This window comes from Dendropsophus ebraccatus, chromosome 11 (genome assembly GCF_027789765.1).
Source record: "Dendropsophus ebraccatus isolate aDenEbr1 chromosome 11, aDenEbr1.pat, whole genome shotgun sequence".
Taxonomy (NCBI): Eukaryota; Metazoa; Chordata; class Amphibia; order Anura; family Hylidae; genus Dendropsophus; species Dendropsophus ebraccatus.
In genome coordinates, this window is record NC_091464.1 from 33,603,107 (window position 1) to 33,625,654 (window position 22,548).

The 22,548-nt window shown below is 44.1% G+C and overlaps 1 protein-coding gene across 2 annotated transcripts in view; it reads left to right on the forward strand.

Annotated features, from left to right (window-relative positions):
- LOC138768128 (arylsulfatase L-like) overlaps positions 1 to 22,548 on the forward strand; it is a 44,713-nt gene that overhangs the window by 16,634 nt on the left and 5,531 nt on the right. For both annotated transcript variants that reach the window (XM_069946201.1, XM_069946202.1), the window contains 3 exons: positions 1,143 to 1,277; positions 9,759 to 9,921; positions 12,713 to 12,834. In XM_069946201.1, coding sequence (XP_069802302.1) covers positions 1,143 to 1,277; positions 9,759 to 9,921; positions 12,713 to 12,834 — 420 coding nt within the window. The remainder of the gene's footprint in view (positions 1 to 1,142; positions 1,278 to 9,758; positions 9,922 to 12,712; positions 12,835 to 22,548) is intronic.

The following is a 22,548-nucleotide window of genomic DNA, read 5'->3' on the forward strand; positions in this document are numbered from 1 at the left end:
TAAATAAATAGTGATGAGTGAATACTGTTCGATTGAATAGATATTCGATCGAATAGTAAGGTATTCGATCTATCGAATATTATCGAATAGTTCGCCGAATATTCGATAATATTCGATAAGCGTTCAAATCCCCCTACTTCCGTTTTTTACCTCCAAGTGGTCGAATAGATGTTTTTCAATAATCGAATACTTGTTCCCATAGACTTTAATGGGATCGAATATTCAAATATTTGGGAGATATTTGTACGAATATCGAATATTCGAATATTTCACTATTCGCTCATCACTATAAATAAAGTGTCTAATTCTTGGCTTTAGCCCTCGTGCACACATTCATTTGTGCCTCTGTAATGCAAAGTCACTTACTTGTGAAGGGGCCTGAAAGTTTATAAAGCACAAACCATGTGCATTAGCCTATGGACCTATTTTATGGATGTGTGCAAGGGGCCTAAAGGTTTTTTTCCATGAATAAAAAAAATAATTGTCAATAGTTTATTATAACTGTTCTGACACCAGCACCATCATGGATCATCTGTTCCTCAACTGCAGTCATTTTAAATGATAAAAGGTTTAGCATTGGTACATGGCTTTAGATGCTTGAGTTAACTCTCAGATCTTATTTTTGGCTGGGGAAATAATTACCATTTGTTACCAAAGGTATCTAAAAATTATTTCTTACCTTTATAAAATGTAAAATTTTGGGGTAAAAAAAAAACTTGTATTTTCAATATAATAATAATCTCCATTTAAATCAATGGGAAATTGGCCACCAGTGCACATGCTGTGCTGTCTAACAACTGATTATTCAAAGAGTGGACATGCTCACTATTTACCACCTGCTTTTGCAAAATACAATTGTTTTTCCATCTGTTCTCACATTTTATTATTTTAACTTAAAATTACAGTCATGTTTCACTTTTATTTTACTCTGTATAAACCTAGCCCAAAAGAGCCTACATATCCACCGTTACTTTCCCTCCTAATATTGTTGTATACCATATTCTTATTAGTTATGTTCAGGTAAAGCACAGAAAGCATAGACTCTACCAATAAAAGTATAAAAGGATAAATATGTTTGTCATATTTTTCCATGACACCAGTTTCCAATGACACTATAATTGTTCTTTTTTTCATCCACTTAGGCCAAATCCTTGATTCTCTGGATCAAGAAGGTTTAGTAAATAACACACTAACTTACTTTTCTTCTGACCATGGTGGATACTTGGAAGGAATGGCAGGAAGCCCCCACCTTAAGGGCAGCAATGGCATTTACAGAGGTATGGAGCATCGCCCAAACATTTTTTAATTTCTTTTTTGTGTAGAATGAATATTTTTTAGTCTTTTTAAAGAACACTTTAGAGCCTTTTTATATAACCTTGTAATGTGCTTTTTTGGTGACCAGGGGATTCTAGGGGGTGTGTAGCTGGGCTAGATGGTGGTGCTCCTGAGGCACTTGTCACGGTGGCCAGGAGTGGTACGCGCCCACCCCTGGATACACCAACAAAACACTTTTTAATATGGGTGTAGGCAGGGTCGGACTGGGCCACCGGGGAGCCGGGGGATCCCCCGGTGGGCCCCACCCCCTCCTCCCTCTTGCAGGGCCCTTCCCCTAAGCCAGAGAGGGGCCTCCCGTTTGGAAGCTGCCTTATATCGGGAGCTCCCACACTGCTGGGGTGAGTTCAGCACGGCATCAGGGCCTGTTCTTTGTATAATCATTGGCCCTCCCCTCCCCCTGCTCACCTGGCTCCTTACATCAGCTCTGGGCCTCAGCGCTGACCTCTTCCTGCCTGTCAGGAGAGCGGCAGCAGCAGCAGGGCCCTCCATCCCCCTCCCCTCTGCAATCATGTGACTGTCTCCTGTTGCTGTGTGCAGTCGGTGCACAGGAGATGGGGAGAGGCTGCAGGCTGCCCGGCCTGGCAGGGAGAAGAGAAGATGGAGACAAGAAGACTGAAGCTTCCTGCCCTGCTGAACATGTGAGTGTGTGTGTATATACTTGTCTATCTGTCATCAGTGTGTGTCTGTACATGTGTCATGTGTTTATGCATGGGAGTGATATATGTGTGTGTTTTCTATCATGTATATAGTGTATATTATGTAATGTAGTTCTATAGATGGTTTATATGTGTAATCTGCATGCTTTTGTATCTGTGTATCCATGTTGGTGAGTCTGTGTGTGTTAGTATGATTAGATGTATATATGTAAGGTGTGTTGTGTCTGCATGTTTGTGTATGTCTGCAGTATGTCTATTTGTGTATATATGTATACAGTATGTATGTCTGCAGTATGTCTATTTGTGTATATATGTATACAGTGTGTATGTCTGCAGTATGTCTGTGTATACATGTATACAGTATGTATGTCTGCAGTATGTCTATTTGAGTATATATGTATACAGTATGTATGTCTGCAGTATGTCTATTTGTGTATATATGTATACAGTATGTATGTCTGCAGTATGTCTATTTGTGTATATATGTATACAGTATGTATGTCTGCAGTATGTCTATTTGTGTATATGTATACTGTTTGTATGTCTGCAGTATGTCTATTTGTGGATATACAGTATGTATAGCGTGTGTATGTCTGCAGTATGACTATTTGAGTATATATGTATACAGTGTGTATGTCTGCAGTATGTCTATTTGAGTATATATGTATACAGTGTGTATGTCTGCAGTATGTCTTTTTGTGTATATATGTATGCAGTGTGTATGTCTGCAGTATGTCTATTTGTGTATATATGTATACCGTGTGTATGTCTGCAGTATGTCTATTTGTGTATATATGTATATAGTATGTATGTCTGCAGTATGTCTATTTGTGTATATATGTATACTGTATGTATGTGATGAGAAGTTCACACTCTGGAGGTCCAGTTGTGCCGGAGATCCGTGAGGCTTAGGCTCTGATCAGCTGAGGATTCTCACATCGAAGATGATAGGTGTTGTAGTTGATATAACAGTAAGACTTTAATCAATGGATGACGTCTTTCATCAGATGAGATCATCAGATCTATTGAGGATTCCCTTAGAAACACATTATCCATTGATTTAAATCTTACTCCTACGTCTACTACAACACCTATCATCTTTGATGTGAGAATCCTGAATCAGCTGATCAGCGCCCAAGCCTCACGGATCTCCTGCACAACTGGGACCTCCAGAGTGCAAACTTCTTCTTAAAGGGGTTGTCCGGCGCAAAAAAATTATTCACAGAATAACACACATTACAAAGTTATACAACTTTGTAATGTATGTTATGTCTGTGAATGGCCCCCTTCCCCGTGTCCCACCACCCCCCACCCGTGTACCCGGAAGTGTGGTGCGCTATTCATACCTGTCACGTGCCGACCACGGTCTCCGATCCTCAGCAGTGACGTCTTCTTCGGGCGGCCAGCGGATCTTCCCGAGTGCTGGCCGCCCTCTGCAGCGTCATCCGAAGCTCAGCCGCGATTGGCTGAGCATAACTGTGCTCAGCCATTCGCGGCTGAGCGGCTGATGACGTGGCCGCGTGTACTGACTCAAAAATAAAGATATAAGCAGCAGACACAGACACAAGTGGGATAATGCCCCCCTCACCAGACTGCACCCCCTCCGGAGCAGCAGCAGCAGTATCAGTGATAGGTAGGATAATACCCCCTCACCAGACTGCACCTCCTCCGGAGCAGTAGTATCAGTGATAGGTAGGATTATGCCCCCCTCACCAGACTGCACCTCCTCCGGAGCAGCAGTATCAGTGATAGGTAGGATTATGCCCCCCTCACCAGACTACACCCCCTCCGGAGCAGCAGCAGAGGCAGCACTAAAGTAGTAAAAATTCTTGTGATTTTATTCACACCCTCTAGCGCGATGTTTCGTTTTAGCTCTGAGTAAGGCAAAACATTGCACAAGAGGGAGTGAATAAAGTCACAAGATTTTTGACTACTTTGGTGCTGTCTTCGCTGCTGAATTATTGTACCAAGTCTCCTGGTTCCGTTGAAAGGGCTGCAAGCGGCATCAAGGTGTATAAACCACCGCTAAAGTGACTGGCGGTCTTGGGCTTGTAACATGACCGCCCAAGGTGAGCAGCAAGTTTAGCCACTTACACACATTTGTTCTGCAGTAATAAGCTATGTGCGCCGCATGGTGTTCTCTCTCTTCTACTAGTATAAAATGGCAGATTACTTCTTAAAGCCATGTTCACACAACATATGTTTTGCATAAATCTTAGCTGTTGTTGCAATTTGCAATAACAGCCGCGATTTATGCAAAACATACGTTGTATTGGAATGAATGGAATCCCAGACGGCGCGTATAAACATAGTATACGCTGCAGCCGCACAAAAAACTGTCATGGCATTTTTCTGCAGCCACTAATAGCGGCCGTACAGACATGGCAGTTCACACAATGGAGCGTGCAGCTCCAGCCACACGCTCCATTGTGTGCAGTGGTGAATTCGGATGCAGGTGTACACTGGTGCACCTGCATCCGAATTCAGCAGAAATGAAGATCATCCGGCCAGTACTGCAGTACTATCCGGGATGATCTCCAGTAACACCGGCCGGTGTTATATCTGGTGTGAACCCAGCCTAAATCTAGGTTCACACACAGTGTTCTTGCTCAGTATTTTGCCCAGTATTTTGCAACCAAAACCAGGAGTAAATTGAAAACACAGAAAGGCTCTGTTCCCACACTGTAGAAATTTAGTTGATGGCCGCCATTTAATGGCAAATAATTGGCGTTATTTTAAATTTTAACAGTGTGTGAACAGAGCCTTTCTGTGCTTCAAATCCACTCCCGGTTTTGGTTACAAAAAAATGACCAAACTACTGTGTGAACCTAGCTGTGTGACACCATGCTTACCGCTTTCTTTCCACTGCAATTATAAAAACTTTTGACATCATGCAGACATGTAAAATGTTTTGATCAGTCAGTGTCAGTGCTGAGACCTCCTGTGGTGGCTAGATCATCACTCCATCAGTCATGTTACACATGACGGGCCCATAGACTATAATGGAACCCATCTCCTATAATGAGTGCTCAGCCCCTCACTTGCATTATGATGGACTGAGTGACATTCTGGACATTGTTGGGTGTCTCAACCCTGAGACAGATTAAACTTTTAATCACATCTGTCTGACATTTTCTATTGACCTTAAAGGGGTACTCCAGTGAAAAATATTTTTTCAAACTAACTGGTGTGAGGAAGTTATACGAATTTGTTTATTACTTCTAATTAAAAATCTCCAGTCTTCCAGTACTTTTCAACTGCTGTATGTCCTGCAAGAAGTGGTGTTTTCTTTTGAGTCTGACACAGTCCTCTCTGCTGCCACCTCTCTCCATGTCAGGAACTGTCCAGAGCAGCAGAGGTTTTCTATGGGGATTTGCTGCTGCTCTGGACAGTTCCTGACATGGACAGAGGTGGCAGCAGAGAGCACTGTGTCAGACTGGAGAGAATACACCACTTCCTGCAGGACATACAGCAGCTGATAAGTACTGGAAGACTGAAGATTTTCAATTAGAAGTAATTTACTAATCTGTAACTTCTGACATCAGATTTAAAAAAAATATATTTTTTTTTACCAGAGTACCTCTTTAACGCTTTAATGACCACTGATATGCCTTTCATGATGGTCCTTTAAAGTCTTATTCTAGCCCAACACCTTGTGGTGAGGCAAAACCGTCATGGGTCTCCTCTGCTGGAGATTGTAATAGAGGAGCAGACTAGATGGTCATTTTTTCCTTCATCTTCTGAGGCTGTGTTCACACATGACATTTTTGATGTGTTTTTACAGCAATATTGTTGGAATTTCATTAAAGTTTCTACATAAATGGTGCAGTTTTACCACAACTGCATAAATCAGTAACAACTGTATAAGTGACTGGCAGTGCACTAGCATTGCTGCTCACATACACAGCTCTATGCAAAGTCGCTGTACTAACGTGAAAGGTTTGGCGCTGATTATGTCTTTATATGTTGGGTGGGCCCCAAGAATCAATTTCCCTGGTGGGCCCAAGGTACCCCAGTCCGACACTGGGTGTAGGTGTGAAGTTAATTGAATTTAAACACAGTACAGGGTAGTAATGCTGCGTTTACATGGAACGATTATCGTTCGAATTTGCACAATAGCGAATTCAAACGATAATTGTACATGTAAACGCAGCGAACGATCAATCATTGTTCGCAAAAAATTAGCAGATCGTTCCGTGAAAACAGTCGTTCACCGATTTTACCTATGTGCAAGATAGGCTTGAGCGATCGCAAAACGATTTTTCCGTACGATATATCGTTCCATCTAAATGCTGATCGTTATGAAAAAAAATTGTTACTTCAAAATCGTTCATCGTTCGATCGGACAAATTATCGCTCCGTGTAAGCGCAGCATAAGTCTTTTCTTTCAATATAAGTGTAATATATAAAATCCAATCCTTGAGCTGGGTATCTCTAGATTTGGACACCGCTTCTCGCTTGAGGAATAATATTTTAAGGGTTCAAACCCACTTGCCGGATCTGCAGCGAGGCTCCATGCTGTGTTTTTGCAGCGAGACTCGCTGCAGATCCCGGCCCTATACTTTCATTAGCAGAGAAACTCGCAGCAGGGATGTACATCCCTGCTGCGATTTTGTCTGCAGCCCTCCCCATTAACCCCCTAGCCGCCGGACATTATACTTTACCGGGTCTCCGTTCCTGCTTGCTTCGGGGCTCCCGAAGTCTTCACTGCCCGCCCGGCCAATCAGTGCGCTGTGGCAGGGCAGCGCACTGATTGGCCGGGCAGAACGTGCCGGGAGCCGCCGAAGCAAGCAGGAGCGGGGACCTGGTAATGTATATCCTGCCCGCCCCCCCCTGCAGCCCCGATCGCCCCCGGCCGCACGATCGCCCCCCGCACCCCCCGGCCGCACGATCGCCCCCCGCACCCTCCGGCCGCATGATCGCCCCCCACACCCCCCGGCCGCATGATCGCCCCCCCGCACCCCCCGGCCGCACAATCACCCCCCGCAGCCCTGATCGCCCCCGGCCGCATGATCGCTCCCCGCAACCCCCGGCCGCACGGGCTGCGGGGGGCGATCGTGCGTCCGGGGGGTGCGGGGGGGCGATCATGCGGCCGGGGGGTGCGGGGTGCGATCATGCGGCCGGGAGGTGCGGGGGGGCGATCCTGCGGCCGGGGGGTGCGGGGGGCGATCATGCGGCCGGGGGCTGGGGGCAATCGGGGCTGCAGGGGGGCAGGCAGGATATACATTACCAGGTCCCCGCTCCTGCTTGCTTCGGCGGCTCCCGGCACGTTCTGCCCGGCCAATCAGTGCGCTGCCCTGCCGCAGCACACTGGCCGGGCGGGCCGTGAAGACACAGGGAGCCCCGAAGCAAGCAGGAACGGGGACCCGGTAATGTATAATGTCCGGCGGCTAGGGGGTTAATGGGGAGGGCTGCAGACAAAATCGCAGCAGGGATGTACATCTCTGTACAAGTCTTGCAGCATTGATGTACAAGTCTTTTCTTTATCTGCTTAACTAGCCACTGACTAGTAGTCCTGCATTGGTTGTCAGAAGAAAATAGCAGCCGTCCAGCGTAAGTAGAGGTGGTGCTTCAGTCCTTTTTCACCTCATCCTCCTCAGTAGGCCTCTAGCCAAACATGGCTACGATGAGGTTGCTTTCAAAGAAATAATACACTCCTTGGTTTGGGGTCTTAAGCTGGGGAGCTAAAGTAATCGATCTTCCTCAGGGAATGATCTTTTGGACAGAACACAAAAGAAAAGGTTTTATACTGGACAGTGATTGGCCAGATGACTTGAGGTACCCAGCCCATTGATTGGTTAGGGGAATACCTCCCCACACATAAGTGACAGTTGGTCAGGTCACCGTTTCCTTCAGCTGTGCATACAATACATTAAATACAGTGACATCTAGTGCCATAAAATAAGTAGTGCAGGCAGAAATAGAAATCATTGGTATTAATAGAAAATATAGAGTGCAGATACCATTCACCCAGAGTGTCCTATACAAAGATAGCTGACTATAGGTGGGCAAGGAAACCCAGCAGGGGTCACACCTACTCTAGGACACTGCACTTTAATTGCCGGTCTGGCCCCTCGATCCCCCCCCCCCCACCCCACAGAAACATTAAAAAGTACACTTACACGATCACTGTCGTTCACGGAAATTTCGACAATAAAAAAAAAAAAAAACTGAAGGTGCAACAGCAACCCACAGGTGCAAGGGCTTACCGTATATACTCCTCCCAGTGTACACACAACAAACACCTGCTCTGTAGATATTAAGAAGTGAGGATCTTAGCAAACTATTTGATCAAACAGAGTGTACCATGGCACCAACGTTAAGGTGTCCTCAGACACATGGTCCCTACTCTAGCATTTTCACACTAGCAATGGCCTCTCCTGGGCTTTAATAAGCCTACAACTGGGCAGATAGGAGCCAAATGATCTCTTTTTTTTTTTGTCTGTACTTAAAGGACAAGTGCCATGAAAAACTTTTTCCCAGTAATTGAAGCACATTACAAAGTTATATAACTCTGTAATGTGCTTCAATCACCTATCTGCCTCCCTTCCCTGTCTTTTCCCCCCTCCACCCCCACCAGGAAGTGTCCTGACTCACACAGACCTGATTACTGTCGTCACCATCACCAAGCTCTTCTCTCAGCTCCTTCTCCTGTTACACTAGCCTCCCCCCTCCCCTGCCTTGTCAGGTGACAGCTTGCTCAGCTCCCATTGGCTGAACAACTGCAAGCCATCACTTGTCACATCTCACTTGCTTATCTTCCCTCTGACTGACTCCGGCACATAGGCAGCTCCCCCTCCCCTCATACCCTCTCTCCTGCTGCCGTGGACTCAGTGAAGGAGTCATGTCACTAGAGAAGATAAGCTGAGCAAGCAGAGTCACCTGACAAGGAGGGGAGGGGGAGGGGGCGGTGTGACAGGACCTAGAGCAGCCCTCCTGCTGATGACTCATCCTCACAAGAAGGAGCTGCCTGGTGACAGTGACGGCAGTAATCAGGTCTGTGTGAGTCAGGACACTTCCTGGTGGGGGGTGGAGGGGGGAAAAGACAGGGAAGGGAGGCAGATAGGTGATTGAAGCACATTACAGAGTTATATAACTTTATAATGTGCTTCAATTACTGGGAAAAAGTTTTTCATGGCACTTGTCCTTTAAGCCACAAGCAGTGCGCAACCTGCAGTGTGAACAGATGTGCTGCCAATTTTCCTTTTTTTCTGGAAACTTCGACAAGTCATCTGTAGAGGGAGGCTGGCCTAACTAGTGTCTCCAGATGACTGATGGCTTGCTCAGGTCCAATTGGCTGAGCAAGCTGTAAACCATCTAAACCGCTGAATGGAGGGACGGGAGTTTTGAATGGCCGCACCAGGAAGTGGTAAAGAATAGAAGGTGGTGATCTGCACGCGGCGGGTCCTGAGTTTCCAGTTGTGACAGATGTGCCAATTTTGATTCACCGTTGACTGTCCACACACCAAAAACTTGCCCGATACTGCCTGAACTTACTGCCCTTACATCCTCCCCTTAGTTTCAATAACTATAAAAACTATTAGAAAACAATGCATTTTGAATTAAGCTCATACAGTATGACATTGGGCATGTAACATATGACACCCAACCATAGTCACTACAAAATCCATAGCTTTGTTTTTTGCTCTGTCTGGTGACACATTTAGTGTGGTCCTTGATTTAGAAAGAGTGAGTACTTCTGCGGTATACTAATATAACTAATAACTAACCATGCATATGTTGTTTCTTGTTACGTACACCCCATAGGTGGTAAAGGTATGGGAGGTCTGGAAGGTGGTATACGAGTGCCAGGAATCCTACGTTGGCCAGGTGTTCTTCCTGCAAACACTGTTAATGATAAACTAACCAGTCTTATGGATATTTATACAACAGTTGTCAAGCTCGGAGGAGGCACACCACCACAAGACAGGTAATAAATGTATGTTTTAAACATAACTGTATCTAAAGGTATAAAATAGACACTGTCCAAAGAAACCAATCACAGCTCGGCTTTCAGCACTGGTAAAATGAAAGCTCCACTGTGATTGGCTGCCATGCACAGTTTTTACCAGCATCTATTTTATACCCTTTAATAACTCTGGGTAATTGCATGCCATAAGAGGAAAACTGCAAGAATGTATTATTTATTTATTTTCAAATCTAATGTTAAAAATTATACAAATTTGAAAATAACCTCCATTTTAAAAATTCACCTTTTTTCATACAACCTGTTAAAAGTGTTCAGGTTTAGGGGAAAAAGACCTTCATTAACAAACATTGCCACTCCTGTGCATAGACTGTGTCTGATATTACAGCTTAATCTCATTTAGCTTTACATAAAATTATTTGCTATATTACTGAGAGTTATGCATTGAGCTATACTGAAGAACAAAGAAAAAAGAGTGGAAAAAGTACTTCATATCACAGGACTATGAAAGGTAATAGGGTAGCCAAAGGGCAGTAAACATTTAGGTGATATTCACAGTTTTTTTTTTGTTTTTTTGTTTTTCAAACAGACGCCATTTTTATTTAAAATAACGTCTATTTTTAATTATAATGATTCCAATAGAAAGCTAATGCAAAAAAGGCCATTGTTCACACAAAGCATAGAATAAATTAACATTTAGGACATTTAATCAAGGCTGTTACTTACGAACAGCCGCCATTATTTTAAGTTATTCAGTTGTTATTGTTTTTTTGGGCCGTCTTTAAAAAAAAAAAAATTCAATAGACCTTTAAAGGGGTTATCCAGCGCTACAAAAACATGTCCACTTTTCCTCCTCTCTTGTCTCCAGATTGGGTGGGGTTTAAAACTCAGTTTCATTGAAGTAAATGGAGCTTAATTGCAAACCACACCTGACCTGGAGACAAGAGTGGGGCAAAAGTGGCCATGTTTTTGTAGTGCTGGATAACCCCTTTAATAATAGCTATACCCAAAGGCTGTTCTCAAACCTAAACTTAGAAAAATATACAAGTGGCCATCATTGTAATGACTGCTGCCAAAGTATGTTAAACAGCAGCCGTATTTTGATGTGAACATGGCCTTAAATTGACTCGGTACTCATCTCCATTTATTACATTGAAAGGGTGGCCATCACATGAGAGTGGCAACTTTCATAGCTGCCTCCCTATAGAATGACCAGCATACTGTGTGTTTACTCTGTAAACATGGTGGGTGGTCTCATGTAGGAGCCAATGGCTGAACAATATTGATACTCAGCACATCGTTCAGCCATTGGCTACCACAAATAGGCATCATTTCGCACACATCTGTTTAGTTGCTTGGACAGCTTTAAGCACCTGCTTCCCCTGTAGACGCTTACTACTGGACAGTCCAAGTCCTGCCTTGAAAACAGGGATACAGCCTGGGTCATAAGCTGTATCCCTGTTTTCCAGGCTGGACTGGGGCTATCTCCAACAGAACGCGAAAACAGCTGGATTCAAATGTCAATGCCAATGGAACATCGGCCTAGGTCGCTTACCTCTACTGCCAGGAGTAAGTGTCTACAGGGGAAGCAGGTGGTTAAAGAGAACCAATCACTGATGATTTTTTTATTTTTTTTATTCCTTAATTCAATTTAAATTTATTTATTAATGTGTAAATGTAATTAATTAATTTTCTGTCCGCGTTTGTAGTTTCTTCGCGTTTTTCATCACTGTCATGTGCCGGCTGTTTTTAAAACAGTTGGTGTGTGACAGGAAACTCCCGGCATGCAGACTGTCGGAAAAGGCTCCCATAAGCCTTTGCCCGCCGCTCTATCAATACACAGTAATCTCGTGCTATACAGCGTGAGATCGCTGTGTATGTCTAACTGTCCTGACTGACCCTATTAGTTTATTCATGAAGATACAGACTGCAGTGTAATATGGCCAGGGCGCCGCCGTCTTGATGACGTCACTTGCGTTCCAGCGTCGGAATGCAAGTGACGTCATCAAAATGGCACCCTGCCTTACTGCACCAGTACAGAGGAGTGGGTAAACTATAAGATACAGACTCTAAAGGCAGGCTGTATCTTCATAAATAGACTTCATGTAGATACAGACTGTCTTTGCAGTCTGTATCTAATACTTTACCTACTCCTCTGTAAGCAGTAAGGCCGAGTGCCATCTTGATGACGTCACTTGCGTTCCGGCTCTGGAACGCAAGTGACGTCATCAAGATGGCGGCGCTCGGCCATACTACACAGGAGTAGGTAAAGTATAAGATACAGACTGCAGAGGCAGTCTGTATCTTCATGCATAGACCTAGGGAGAGATAAACTTTTATAATAGGGACAGTTAAATTTAGGTTCTCTTTAAAGCTGTCCAGCATACCTGGCAGCATAGAGGAGAAGACCTCACATGTGGTAGCCTACAGGTTGCTGCAAATCCAAAAGGCGTGTGTGCATGTTGGACCACAAAATGTAAAAAGACTTGTCTGAAATGTAAAAAAAGTTTTAACTGCTTTATGGTTAGCTAAACTTTGTCAAATTTCAAGTCACAGCCTTGAAGAACAAACTGTCTCCCTATGTGTTTGTGCTCAACAACCACATGGGCGCACTGGAAGCACAATCCCTCACAGAGCAGTATACATTATACTCTATTAACCATTTCTTTGCTTTCCACTCTCTCAACCATTGCCCAGAAGAATGTAATTCTAGTGACTCTTCATAGTCCTCTGCAGTGTTTACTGTTAGCAATAATTATATATTACTATAATACATTATTTCCTTCGGTTTCAGAATAATTGATGGAAAAGATATGATGCCACTTCTGCAAGGATTAGTACCGACCTCTGATCACGAGTTTATGTTCCACTACTGTGAGGAGTACTTGCATGCAGTTAGATGGCAACAGACCACCAGTAAGTACAGAAAAATATGTTTTGGATCTACAAAACCATTTTCACATAGTCATTGTTCTTAGTTCTGCTATAGTTGTACTAGCCATGCCAAAGTGCATTGCCCAAAAAAGGATTTATTTTTTTACTTCTACACTAACATTAACACTACCAGCAAAGTCGACAAGATTTTGTAAATATTTTCCACAAGTTGCAGTGTGGATTTAAAACCTGAAGGATGTGAATTGTTGTGTTGAAAACTGTGCAGGTCTATTGTGGGTTTTTCCCATTGACATCAAAATCTGCTATGTATACAGTATAGATTGATGGAGCCTGGACTAGTAAGTATAATCTTATTATCTTTACAATGTCATCAGCTGTCGGCCACGCATTACTATTATATGTAGCAATAAGCAGTTGGCGGCTGATGATTGTTAAAACTGTTAAAAGACAAATATCAGCTGATCGGCTCCTTGGCTGACTGTTGTTTTTATTAAACAGAGTAATGTGTGCCTGAATCAGTCTGACTTGGCAGATAATCACTTGTGTAGTGGGGCACTTAAGGCCTTATTACACGAAACGATTATCAGATGTATTCGGGCGATATCAGCCGTTACGGCAGATAATCGTCTCCTGTAATTGAAGACAACGATCAGCCGCTGATTGTTATTTGTCGTTGTCTTTTAACATGTTGAAAGACAAACAACCTAGATAGCAGCAATGTACTGCCATCGCTCCGCAGAATAGCGGGGCAGAAGACCGCTGCTATCTTCTATGGGCTGCCCGGTCGATCCAGCGATCACCCAGGCAGCTCCCAGTGGCCCCTCCTGCACTCACCAGATCGCTGCCAATGCGTGTAATAGCACCAGCAGCAAGCGGGGAACAAGGAGCAAGCGAGTGCTGGCAGCACTCGTTTGCTCCTCTGCCCCATGTATGCAGCAAACAAACTAGTCTTCGCAGAAGTTAAGCCAGGGCCTGGCTTTGGCCAGGACCCCTGAGGGACCAAAGACAGCAACTACAGACTTTACTCCCTATATGCAAGCAACTAAAGCAACTATACAGTGCTAAGCTACTAAAGAGGAGAAAAGCCACATAGAAAGACCCTTGCCCCCGGCCGGAATTGCCATCTCGGGCAAGCTGGGGGTAGTGAGTGATCCCTTAGGGGACATGTGTTTGATTGCTCCCTTTGCAGTTATGTGATGATAATGTAACCTTTTGTTATGTGCTTTTTGACACCAGATATTAAGCATTGTTCAGGACAGAGTTATTGCATGGAGTTATAGTAAGCCCTATGGGGTATCAAGGTATTTGATATACTTATTGTCGTAATGCCTAGGATACTTAGCTGTATGATATCTCTGTATCTGCTGGCTGCTACCTCTTCACTTTGGAGACCTGCCCTCCTCTAAGTGTGTGTCATATTCTGCACAACAGTATCATTGGTGCATTGTCTACATATCATTACACCATCTTTACTAGGCGCTCCAAGTGTTTATCGGGGGCCGACCTCCTGATGGTGTGGTGTAGTATAAACTATATAACAACAGACCTCTGGAACCACTTTGTCATCCTGTATCTCACACCCCCTGAACAGGTTTATACATATGTGTTGCCCGGCTGGGCTCTCTACACATGATAACCTGATGAACCATTGTGTTATTTTGTAGTCTCCTGATGATCATAGAGTGATATCTGCGTGAAACGCGCAGAGACATAACAAATTTGTGGTTACCCTGCTCCCTATATTTATATCAGTGCTATCTAGCACGATTGAAGTAGGGAACTGTGACAGAGATATAACAATTTTTGTGGTTACCCTTCTCCTTATATCTATATCAGGGGACTTTGAGGCTCAACGCTCCAGTATTGTTGTGAAGTGCCCTTTTTTATATATGCATACTTAATTTTGTTTTCTTGTTGTAGCACCCTTAATATGTTTTCCCAGACCACAAGAAGCTTTTCACTATTTTCTTGAGCTATGGAGTAACTTTGCCAAATTGCCATTTGTGTCGCACAGCAAGAGGGATCTGTGCGAATGCCACTTACTATATTGATATGTTATATCTGTATATTTTTGTCTTGTTGTTTTATGTATACTGAATTGTCTACCAGTTTCTGGTATTCCCGGATCAATTCTATTTGAGATAACTGTGTCCAAGCATTTTAAAGGCAACAGATATACATGTCTGCACTGAACAACTGGAGTGTATATGCCACTGAAAGGAATCTTACATGTTATCACCCACCTGTAACCGTTTCCCCTCTGTTACCTTTACATACCTACATTCCCTCTGGATGAGCAAGTAATTAATTGTCTAGACAGGCTTCTCCTTTAAACCATTCCCCATCCGGCATAAATTTTTAGGGGTCTTTTGGGGAGGTTATAAAAAAAAAAAAAAAACTGCTGATAACTAAGGGAAAGGTATGTGGTAAAAGGTTTCAGCCATGTGTTCATTGCAGTTTATTTTTATTTAATGTTTCCTGCCTAGTCCAAGATTGCCAAGCAGACAGGGATTGAGCCCTGATCTACCCACAGCCTCTAACTCTTTCCACCTTACATGACAGTACATTTTTATTTTGTCTTCTCAATGGGGCAATGCGATGGACAAGTCCTATGGGACTTGTAGTGTTTTTTTTATTGTGGACCCTTAGCTTGTCTACGTTGGCTGTTGATAGGCGGATACGCCTGTCTATGATGACTCCCCCTGCTGTGTGAAACACCCGCTAAGACAGCATTATTGCTGTAAAGCAGACAAACAACTTGAAGGCATACAAGGTAAAATCTCTCCAATTTAGCCACCCAGACGTTGGGCAGGAAACGGCCATTGATCTTTACCTGGAGAACTCTGTACACATACTGATCTAGGATCTTATAAGTCCTGACTCTGCCTCCCACTAAAACCAGCCATACTACATGCAGTACGTGGATGTTGTTGAGTCCTCATAAGGGTGGTCAACATTGTGCCCATGCTAACACTCCATTCCAAGTTTGTACCATTGCCCCAGCTGCATTTACCACTTCCTCCACCAGGGCTTTGTGCTTTCACAGACTCCTCACTCTCAAACCAAGAAAAGAAGTTGCGGCTGTGAATCCCTCAGAATAGCAAAATGACATGGAATATGTCGGTGCTATATGAGTACAAAATATTAGTATTACTACTAAGGGTCAGCCATCTTTTTTTTTTTTTTTCTCCACCAGCTGGAATGGGAGCATTTCAAAGGACAGGAATTTTTAAATGCTCTTGTTCAGAACTAGGGCTCCTGTGTGTGAATTGGGGTTCTTTCCACTTCTTCCAGTGTTTGGGGGGATGGAAAACTAAACACCTCCCTCACACAATGTGGAGATGCTTGTTGCTGATGGTATTGCTGATAACGTCACGCCAGGGCCACAATCCTTTTTTGATGTGGTCTTCATTTTGCATTCATTTTTAAAGGTTTAAATATTCTAGTTTAGTTTTGGTGTTACTATTTTGCTTACCATAGACCTGTTCCAAAAGGTTCCATCAAGTTGCCTCAATTTTTCTCACAAATGGGAGACCAGTCCCAGTTCCCTGTGTGGTGTCCCACCACTGGTGGTTTTTCTCTCTCTTGTGTACCTGTCAAAGTCTTTCTCTGGTTAAAGTGATGAATAAGGTATTCTAAAGTTTCCCCACTAGGTGTCAGTAATGTCTATGCATTTCTATACACAGCTGTAGTCAATGGGTTTACTGTTTTGTACCATGTGTTTTGTGCTGACCTATCAGAGGTGCTCTTTTCTTCTAACCTATCTCCTTTCTCCTGCACACACTCATCCCCACCATTCTCAGGCAGGCATCAGTTGGAGGAGTTTCACTGGTGGAGAAAGTACAGTCAGTCTTATCCAGATTTTCACAGAGGAAGGAAACAAAAAAACACTGTCCCTGCTGTAGTTAAGCCAGGGCTTGATTGATGCCAGTACCACTGTCAGGGACGAGTTCAGTTGAGTCCCTGATCACTACTTAACACTACTAAAGTACCTATTATGCAATGCTAAGCACACCCAAGGGAGAGGTAACCAAGAAACACCCTGACCCACCCCAGGAACATGTCTACAAAGAGCAGGGCAGTATCCTGACTACAGAGGAACTAGCCTCGATAGGACAAAGCAGCCAGTACAGAAGGCCTATCTATCCTTTCGCTCAGTGCAGGTAACTGGGACACCTAGCTACACCCAGGTAACTATGGCTGGGACTTGTACTACCATACTGGGATGGTTTCGACGGTACAAGGGTGCAGAAGGTGGTCAGACCAAAGTCTATACATAAGTACAAGTAACACTTCACTATTGAAGATATCTTAAGGTTCCTGCTGAGTACATTGCTACAGACAGCCATACAACAAGCAGGTACCAACAACACACCTGTGTGCTGGACTAGCACTGGCATCAGGACACTAACAAACATGTGCAGTGCATCCACCACACCTGTATAAAACAGTTAGCTAGTTCCTAGTGGGGTTAATTAGTTAATCAGTTGTTCTTGGTGTAGTCTACTTAAGTGTCCCAGAGAGAAAATGTTTTCTTCAGGGCCTGGCAACTGTGGCCAGGTGGCTAAGCCAACATAGGATTCCTTTCACATGTGGCAGTGTAAGCTGTACACTGCTGGTAAATACAGTGTAAATTACCTATGTGAAAAACACTCAAACTTCAAACCTGTTTCAAACCCCATACAAACCCTTTCAAATAAATCATTTAACCCATTCCATTTACCTAACAACCTATGTACCTCCCCTTGGGTTGCACCCTTTGTAACCTGTCAGTTTAACCCGTCTGTGGGCAGTCAAAAAATTGTTTACCTTTGCTGTTTTGAAGTTAACTCAGCAAAGCCCTTATCGGGTAATATCTGTCGCATCTAGTGTGTAACACCAGTATAAGTGGCACTTTACATTCTAATAAACAAAATCTTCATTCTCCCAGGCCCTTTTCAGGGTATGGGCAGCGGCAGAGGTAGCACTCAAGTGGGTAGAAATTGTGAAATGCGGGGTCATGGTAATGGACATCCTAACAGGCGTGGAGGAAGGGTGCAGCTCCCAGTAACACCTAGTGGTCAGGTAAATACCAGGCTGGTATTGTTGAATGGATCCTTCAAAATTCCAGCTCCATGACAGCCAATCCCGGAGTCAGCAATCAGCAGAAGGGTCCTCACGAAGCAGTGCCACCCCTATTCTGTGGCAAAGACCGAAAATTTTCTTGGCCCCATCTCTTGCCATGTCTAGACCGCAAGTCAGCTTAGGAGGACTTTAAACCAGAGAGCTTCTGGTGCTCCCCAGAGTCTGTTGCTGTACTCTGAACATATTTTTAAAACGTGAGGGCAGTCAACGTTTGGAAGGCAGCACTGAGACTCTAGGGGTTGCTAGGCCAGAAAGCAGTCAAAAGGGCAAGGGAGGGGCAGCTTCTGGCAAAGGTAGGGGATCATACTATATGCTACTGAAGGAATATGGGGGAGATTTATCAAAGTGGTGTAAAGTAGAATTGTCTTAGTTGCCCCTAGCAACCAATCAGATTCCATCTTTCATTCCTCACAAACTTTTAGGAAAATTAAAGGTGGAATGATTGATTCCAAGGGGCAACTAAGGCAGTATACAATTAGGGCTTATAATAGAAAGTGTACTTAATAATTTTATAATATATCTATATTTGTTCAAAGCTAAGATGTGCAAAGCTTATATACTAATATTCCCCAAGATGAGGGAATGTGCTGTATACGTGAACAACTTAACAAAAATTGCAGACTAACTAATGAGATGATCAATTTTCTAATGGGTTTACTTGAACATGTACTAACTAAAAATTACTTTAGATGAGATACTGAGTTCTATTTACAGGTACATTTCCATGGGCTTATCAGTAGCCCCTTGCCTTGCAAATATTTTTATGCACGATTTTGGGGAACAATTTATTACTGCATGTGACATGCCCACGTCGTCCACATGGATGCGCTATGTGGACAACGTGTGTCTGCTATGGACAGCTGATGAAGCAGCCCTTCTCGAGTTTGTTTCAAATCTTAAATTATGTCATTCTTCTATTAAGTTTACTCTGGAGTACAATCGAGATGTAATAGATTTTTTGGATGTACAGATTAGTAGAGAGGACCGGGGCAATTTTGATTTTTGCGTTTTCGTTTTTTCCTCCTTGTGCATAAAAGGCCATAGCACTTGCATTTTTTCACCTAGAAACCCACATAAGCCCTTATTTTTTGCGACACTAATTATACTTTGCAATGACAGGCTGAATTTTTGCATAAAGTACACTGCGAAACCAGGAAAAAATTCAATGTGTGGTGAAACTGAAAAAAAAACACATTTTGTGTTTTTAGTGGATATGTGTTTTTAGGCCGTTCGCCCTGGGGTAAAACTGACTTGTTATATATGTTCCACGAGTCGTTACGATTAAAACGATATATAACATGTATAACTTTTCTTGTATCTGATGGCCTGTAAAAAATTCAAACCATTGTTAACAAATATACGTTCCTTAAAACCGCTCCATTCCCTGGCTTATAGCGCTTTTATCCTTTGGTCTATGGGGCTGTGTCAGGTGTCATTTTTTGCGCCATGATGTGATCTTTCAATCGGTATCTTGATTGCAAATATAGGACTTTTTGTTAACATTTTTCTGGATTTGATGCGACCAAAAATGCGCAATTTTGGAGTTTTTTTTTTTTTGCGCTTACGCCATTCACCGTACGAGATCAGGAATGTGATTAATTAATAGATCGGGCGATTACGCACGTGGCGATACCAAACATGTTTGTTTATTTATTTACTTTTATTAATAACCTGGGAAAAGGGGGGTGATTCTGACTTTTATTAGGGGAGGGGGCTTTTTATTAATAATAACACTTTGAACTTGAAGTGCTTTGATCTCTCATAGAGATCTCTGCAGCATAGATATGCTGCAGAGATCCATGAGATAGGCACTCGTTTACTTTCGGCTGCTGCAGCCAGAAGTAAACGAGTGCCGAGTCGGGAACGGCGCCATCTTGGAGCAGTCCCCGGCCGGCTTCAGAAACGGAGATCGCTCCTCCGGGACAACATCCCGGAGGAGCGATCTCCCCACTAGACACCAGGGATGACGCTGCAAACGGTAATCGGATGCAGCTGTCAACTTTGACAGCTGCATCCGATTACTGTATTAGCGGGCACGGCGATCGGACCATGCCCGCTAATACCTGCGGTCCCGGGCTACAAGCGGCACCCGGGACCGCCGCAACGTCCTTAACGACCGCAGGGCATAAATATACGCCCGCGGTCGTTAAGGGGTTAAGTTCGATACTATCCTATACTCCAAGCCAACTGATAAGAACAATATGCTCCAACGGAGTAGTCAACATGCTCACCATACATTTAAAAGTCTTCCAAAATCACAATTCATTAGAGCAAAACATATCTCGAGCACAGATAGTGAATATCAAAAAAATTATATAGTGAAGATAGTGAATACATTTCATACAGAGAGGATATAAGGAAAGAGAGGTAAGACATACAGAGGGAGAAGTACAGGGGATGGACAGGGAGGAGACAAGATGTAAGAAAAGAAGGGATAAAAAGAAAAATGACAGACTGTTATACAGTATGACATATTACAGACATTCTAGACTAATTAGAAAGAGTGTGTGTAGAAATAACATCTGTGATTTAAGATGGCAAGTGTTGGAACAACTAGAGGACGGTTCTGACAGAGAGGAGAATCGCAAGCGGTTACTCCGTAGAGAGACATTCTGGATCACAAAGCCGGGCACACTCAGTCCTAATGGACTTAATGAGGTGTGCAGCTTCAAAGCCTTTTTGTAAACAACTTTGTAGGTTACAAAATATGTAGAATTGTAACTAATATTGTATTTATTTATTTTTATTTTCTTCCTGCCTTAACAATAATGGATCTTATCCTATTTTGTAAATATGGAATTCAATACTAATGAGTATATGGATCTATTTGGCGAATTAAGGGTTAATGGCATTCGATTGCGGGACATTTAAGGCGTTCCTTCCCCTCACACTTTCACACATGAGGAAGGAGCAGTCCCATCCTCCGAAATGTCACGGCGGGAGGCCAGAGTGGTCGGAGTGTGGTTTGATTACACATCAGCCTGTGAGCAGAATGTTACGAGGTGCCAAGATGTAAATAAGAGAAACAGATCGCTGATCTCAGGGAGACCAGCCAAATGACAACACTGCCAGCTGCTAGTGAAAGTGCTCAATGCAGTGAAGTCCAAGGTGCATTGCCCCCTGGGAAACATGAATATGCAAAAGAAGAGCCCGTGGAGCCTCATTGAAGAGTCTCAAACCACAGGACTAGATGTAAATAAATTACAGCAATATGAAATTTAGTGAGTATGCGTTTTCTCTGTATAGCTATACTATATGCCTCCAATGAAAAGCTGCGAAGACAAAAGGTACGACTTTGATGGGATTACCATTGCCTGTAGCCATACTTTTTTTCTGATATATTGCGTGAAGACTTGTCATGGTCTCGGGTGGGCACGAGGGCTTCCACAGGAACAGGTTACTCTCTGGCGCTTGCTTACGTTCTCTCTCTCTTGTGGGGGCCGCTTTAGAGGTTTTAGGGGGGCTGCACCTGTGGATGAGGTGTTCGTGGTGTGGACCTGTAGTTCCCCCAGGGCCAACCCCAAATACTGCTGTCCGGCAATATGGCCCTTGATGGTGGTGTGGTGCCGGTGGACCAGACAACAGGGAGACAAGAAGGGAGGCGGTGTAACAATAACTCCTTTACTGAAGAACTTGCAGGCACTTGTACAGTCCAGTTGTACACAGTTGTTAACCCCTTAGTGACCGCCGATACGGCTTTTTACGGCGGTCACTAATGGTCCTTATTCTGCTGCCATCAGCTTTTTACGGCGATGGCAGAGAATAAGGCTGCGGGGCGGGGACGGCCCCCACCCCATCCCCCCGGCTACCGGAGGTAGCTGAGGGGTTGGGGCAGTGTGTGGGGTCCGTCCCGCCCCCCCCCCCCTTACCGACGATCGCCGCTATTAACGTTATAGCGGCGGCCGTCGGTAAAGGGGATTACCGGTGCTGCCGCCGCCTTTCATCTCCCCCCACCGTGAATCTACGGCGGGGGGAGATTAAATAAGTGTCCCCTCAGACCCCAGATCAGCCCCCCCTAGCAGGGAATGACTAACCCCCCTCCCCCGGCGGCCATTATTTCCAAGATGGCCGCCGACATCGCTGTGAACCGACTAATGTCGGTTCACAGCGATGAAAAAGTTAAAATGAATGAAAGCCCCATGCTCTCCACCACCGGAGGTAGCGGAGAGCATGGGGCAGTCATCGGGACCCCCCTGCGGGGTCCCGGTACAAGCGATCAGTGGTATATACTATATACCGCTGATCGCTTGTACCATGTGCTCCCGGCACTTTTTATCCCCTGTCACCATGAATGATTGGTGACAGGGGATAAAAAGTGATGTCCCCCCACCCCCCAAGTAGCCCCCCCACCCCCCCTGTCACCCCCCGTCCCCCAGTCACCCCCCCCCCTTCCCCATATACTCACCTGATCCTGGAGCTCCTTCCTCCTCGACGTCCTGGCTGGTTATGAAGTGCGCATGCGCTTCACAACCAGCCAACTCTGAAAGTTTACAGTGACAGAGCCAATTTGGTCTCTCTCACTGAACTATGATTACTGTGATAGAAAATATCACAGTAATCATAGTAATACAGTGAAAATGAATGTGCAAAGTACAAAAAGTGACAAACATA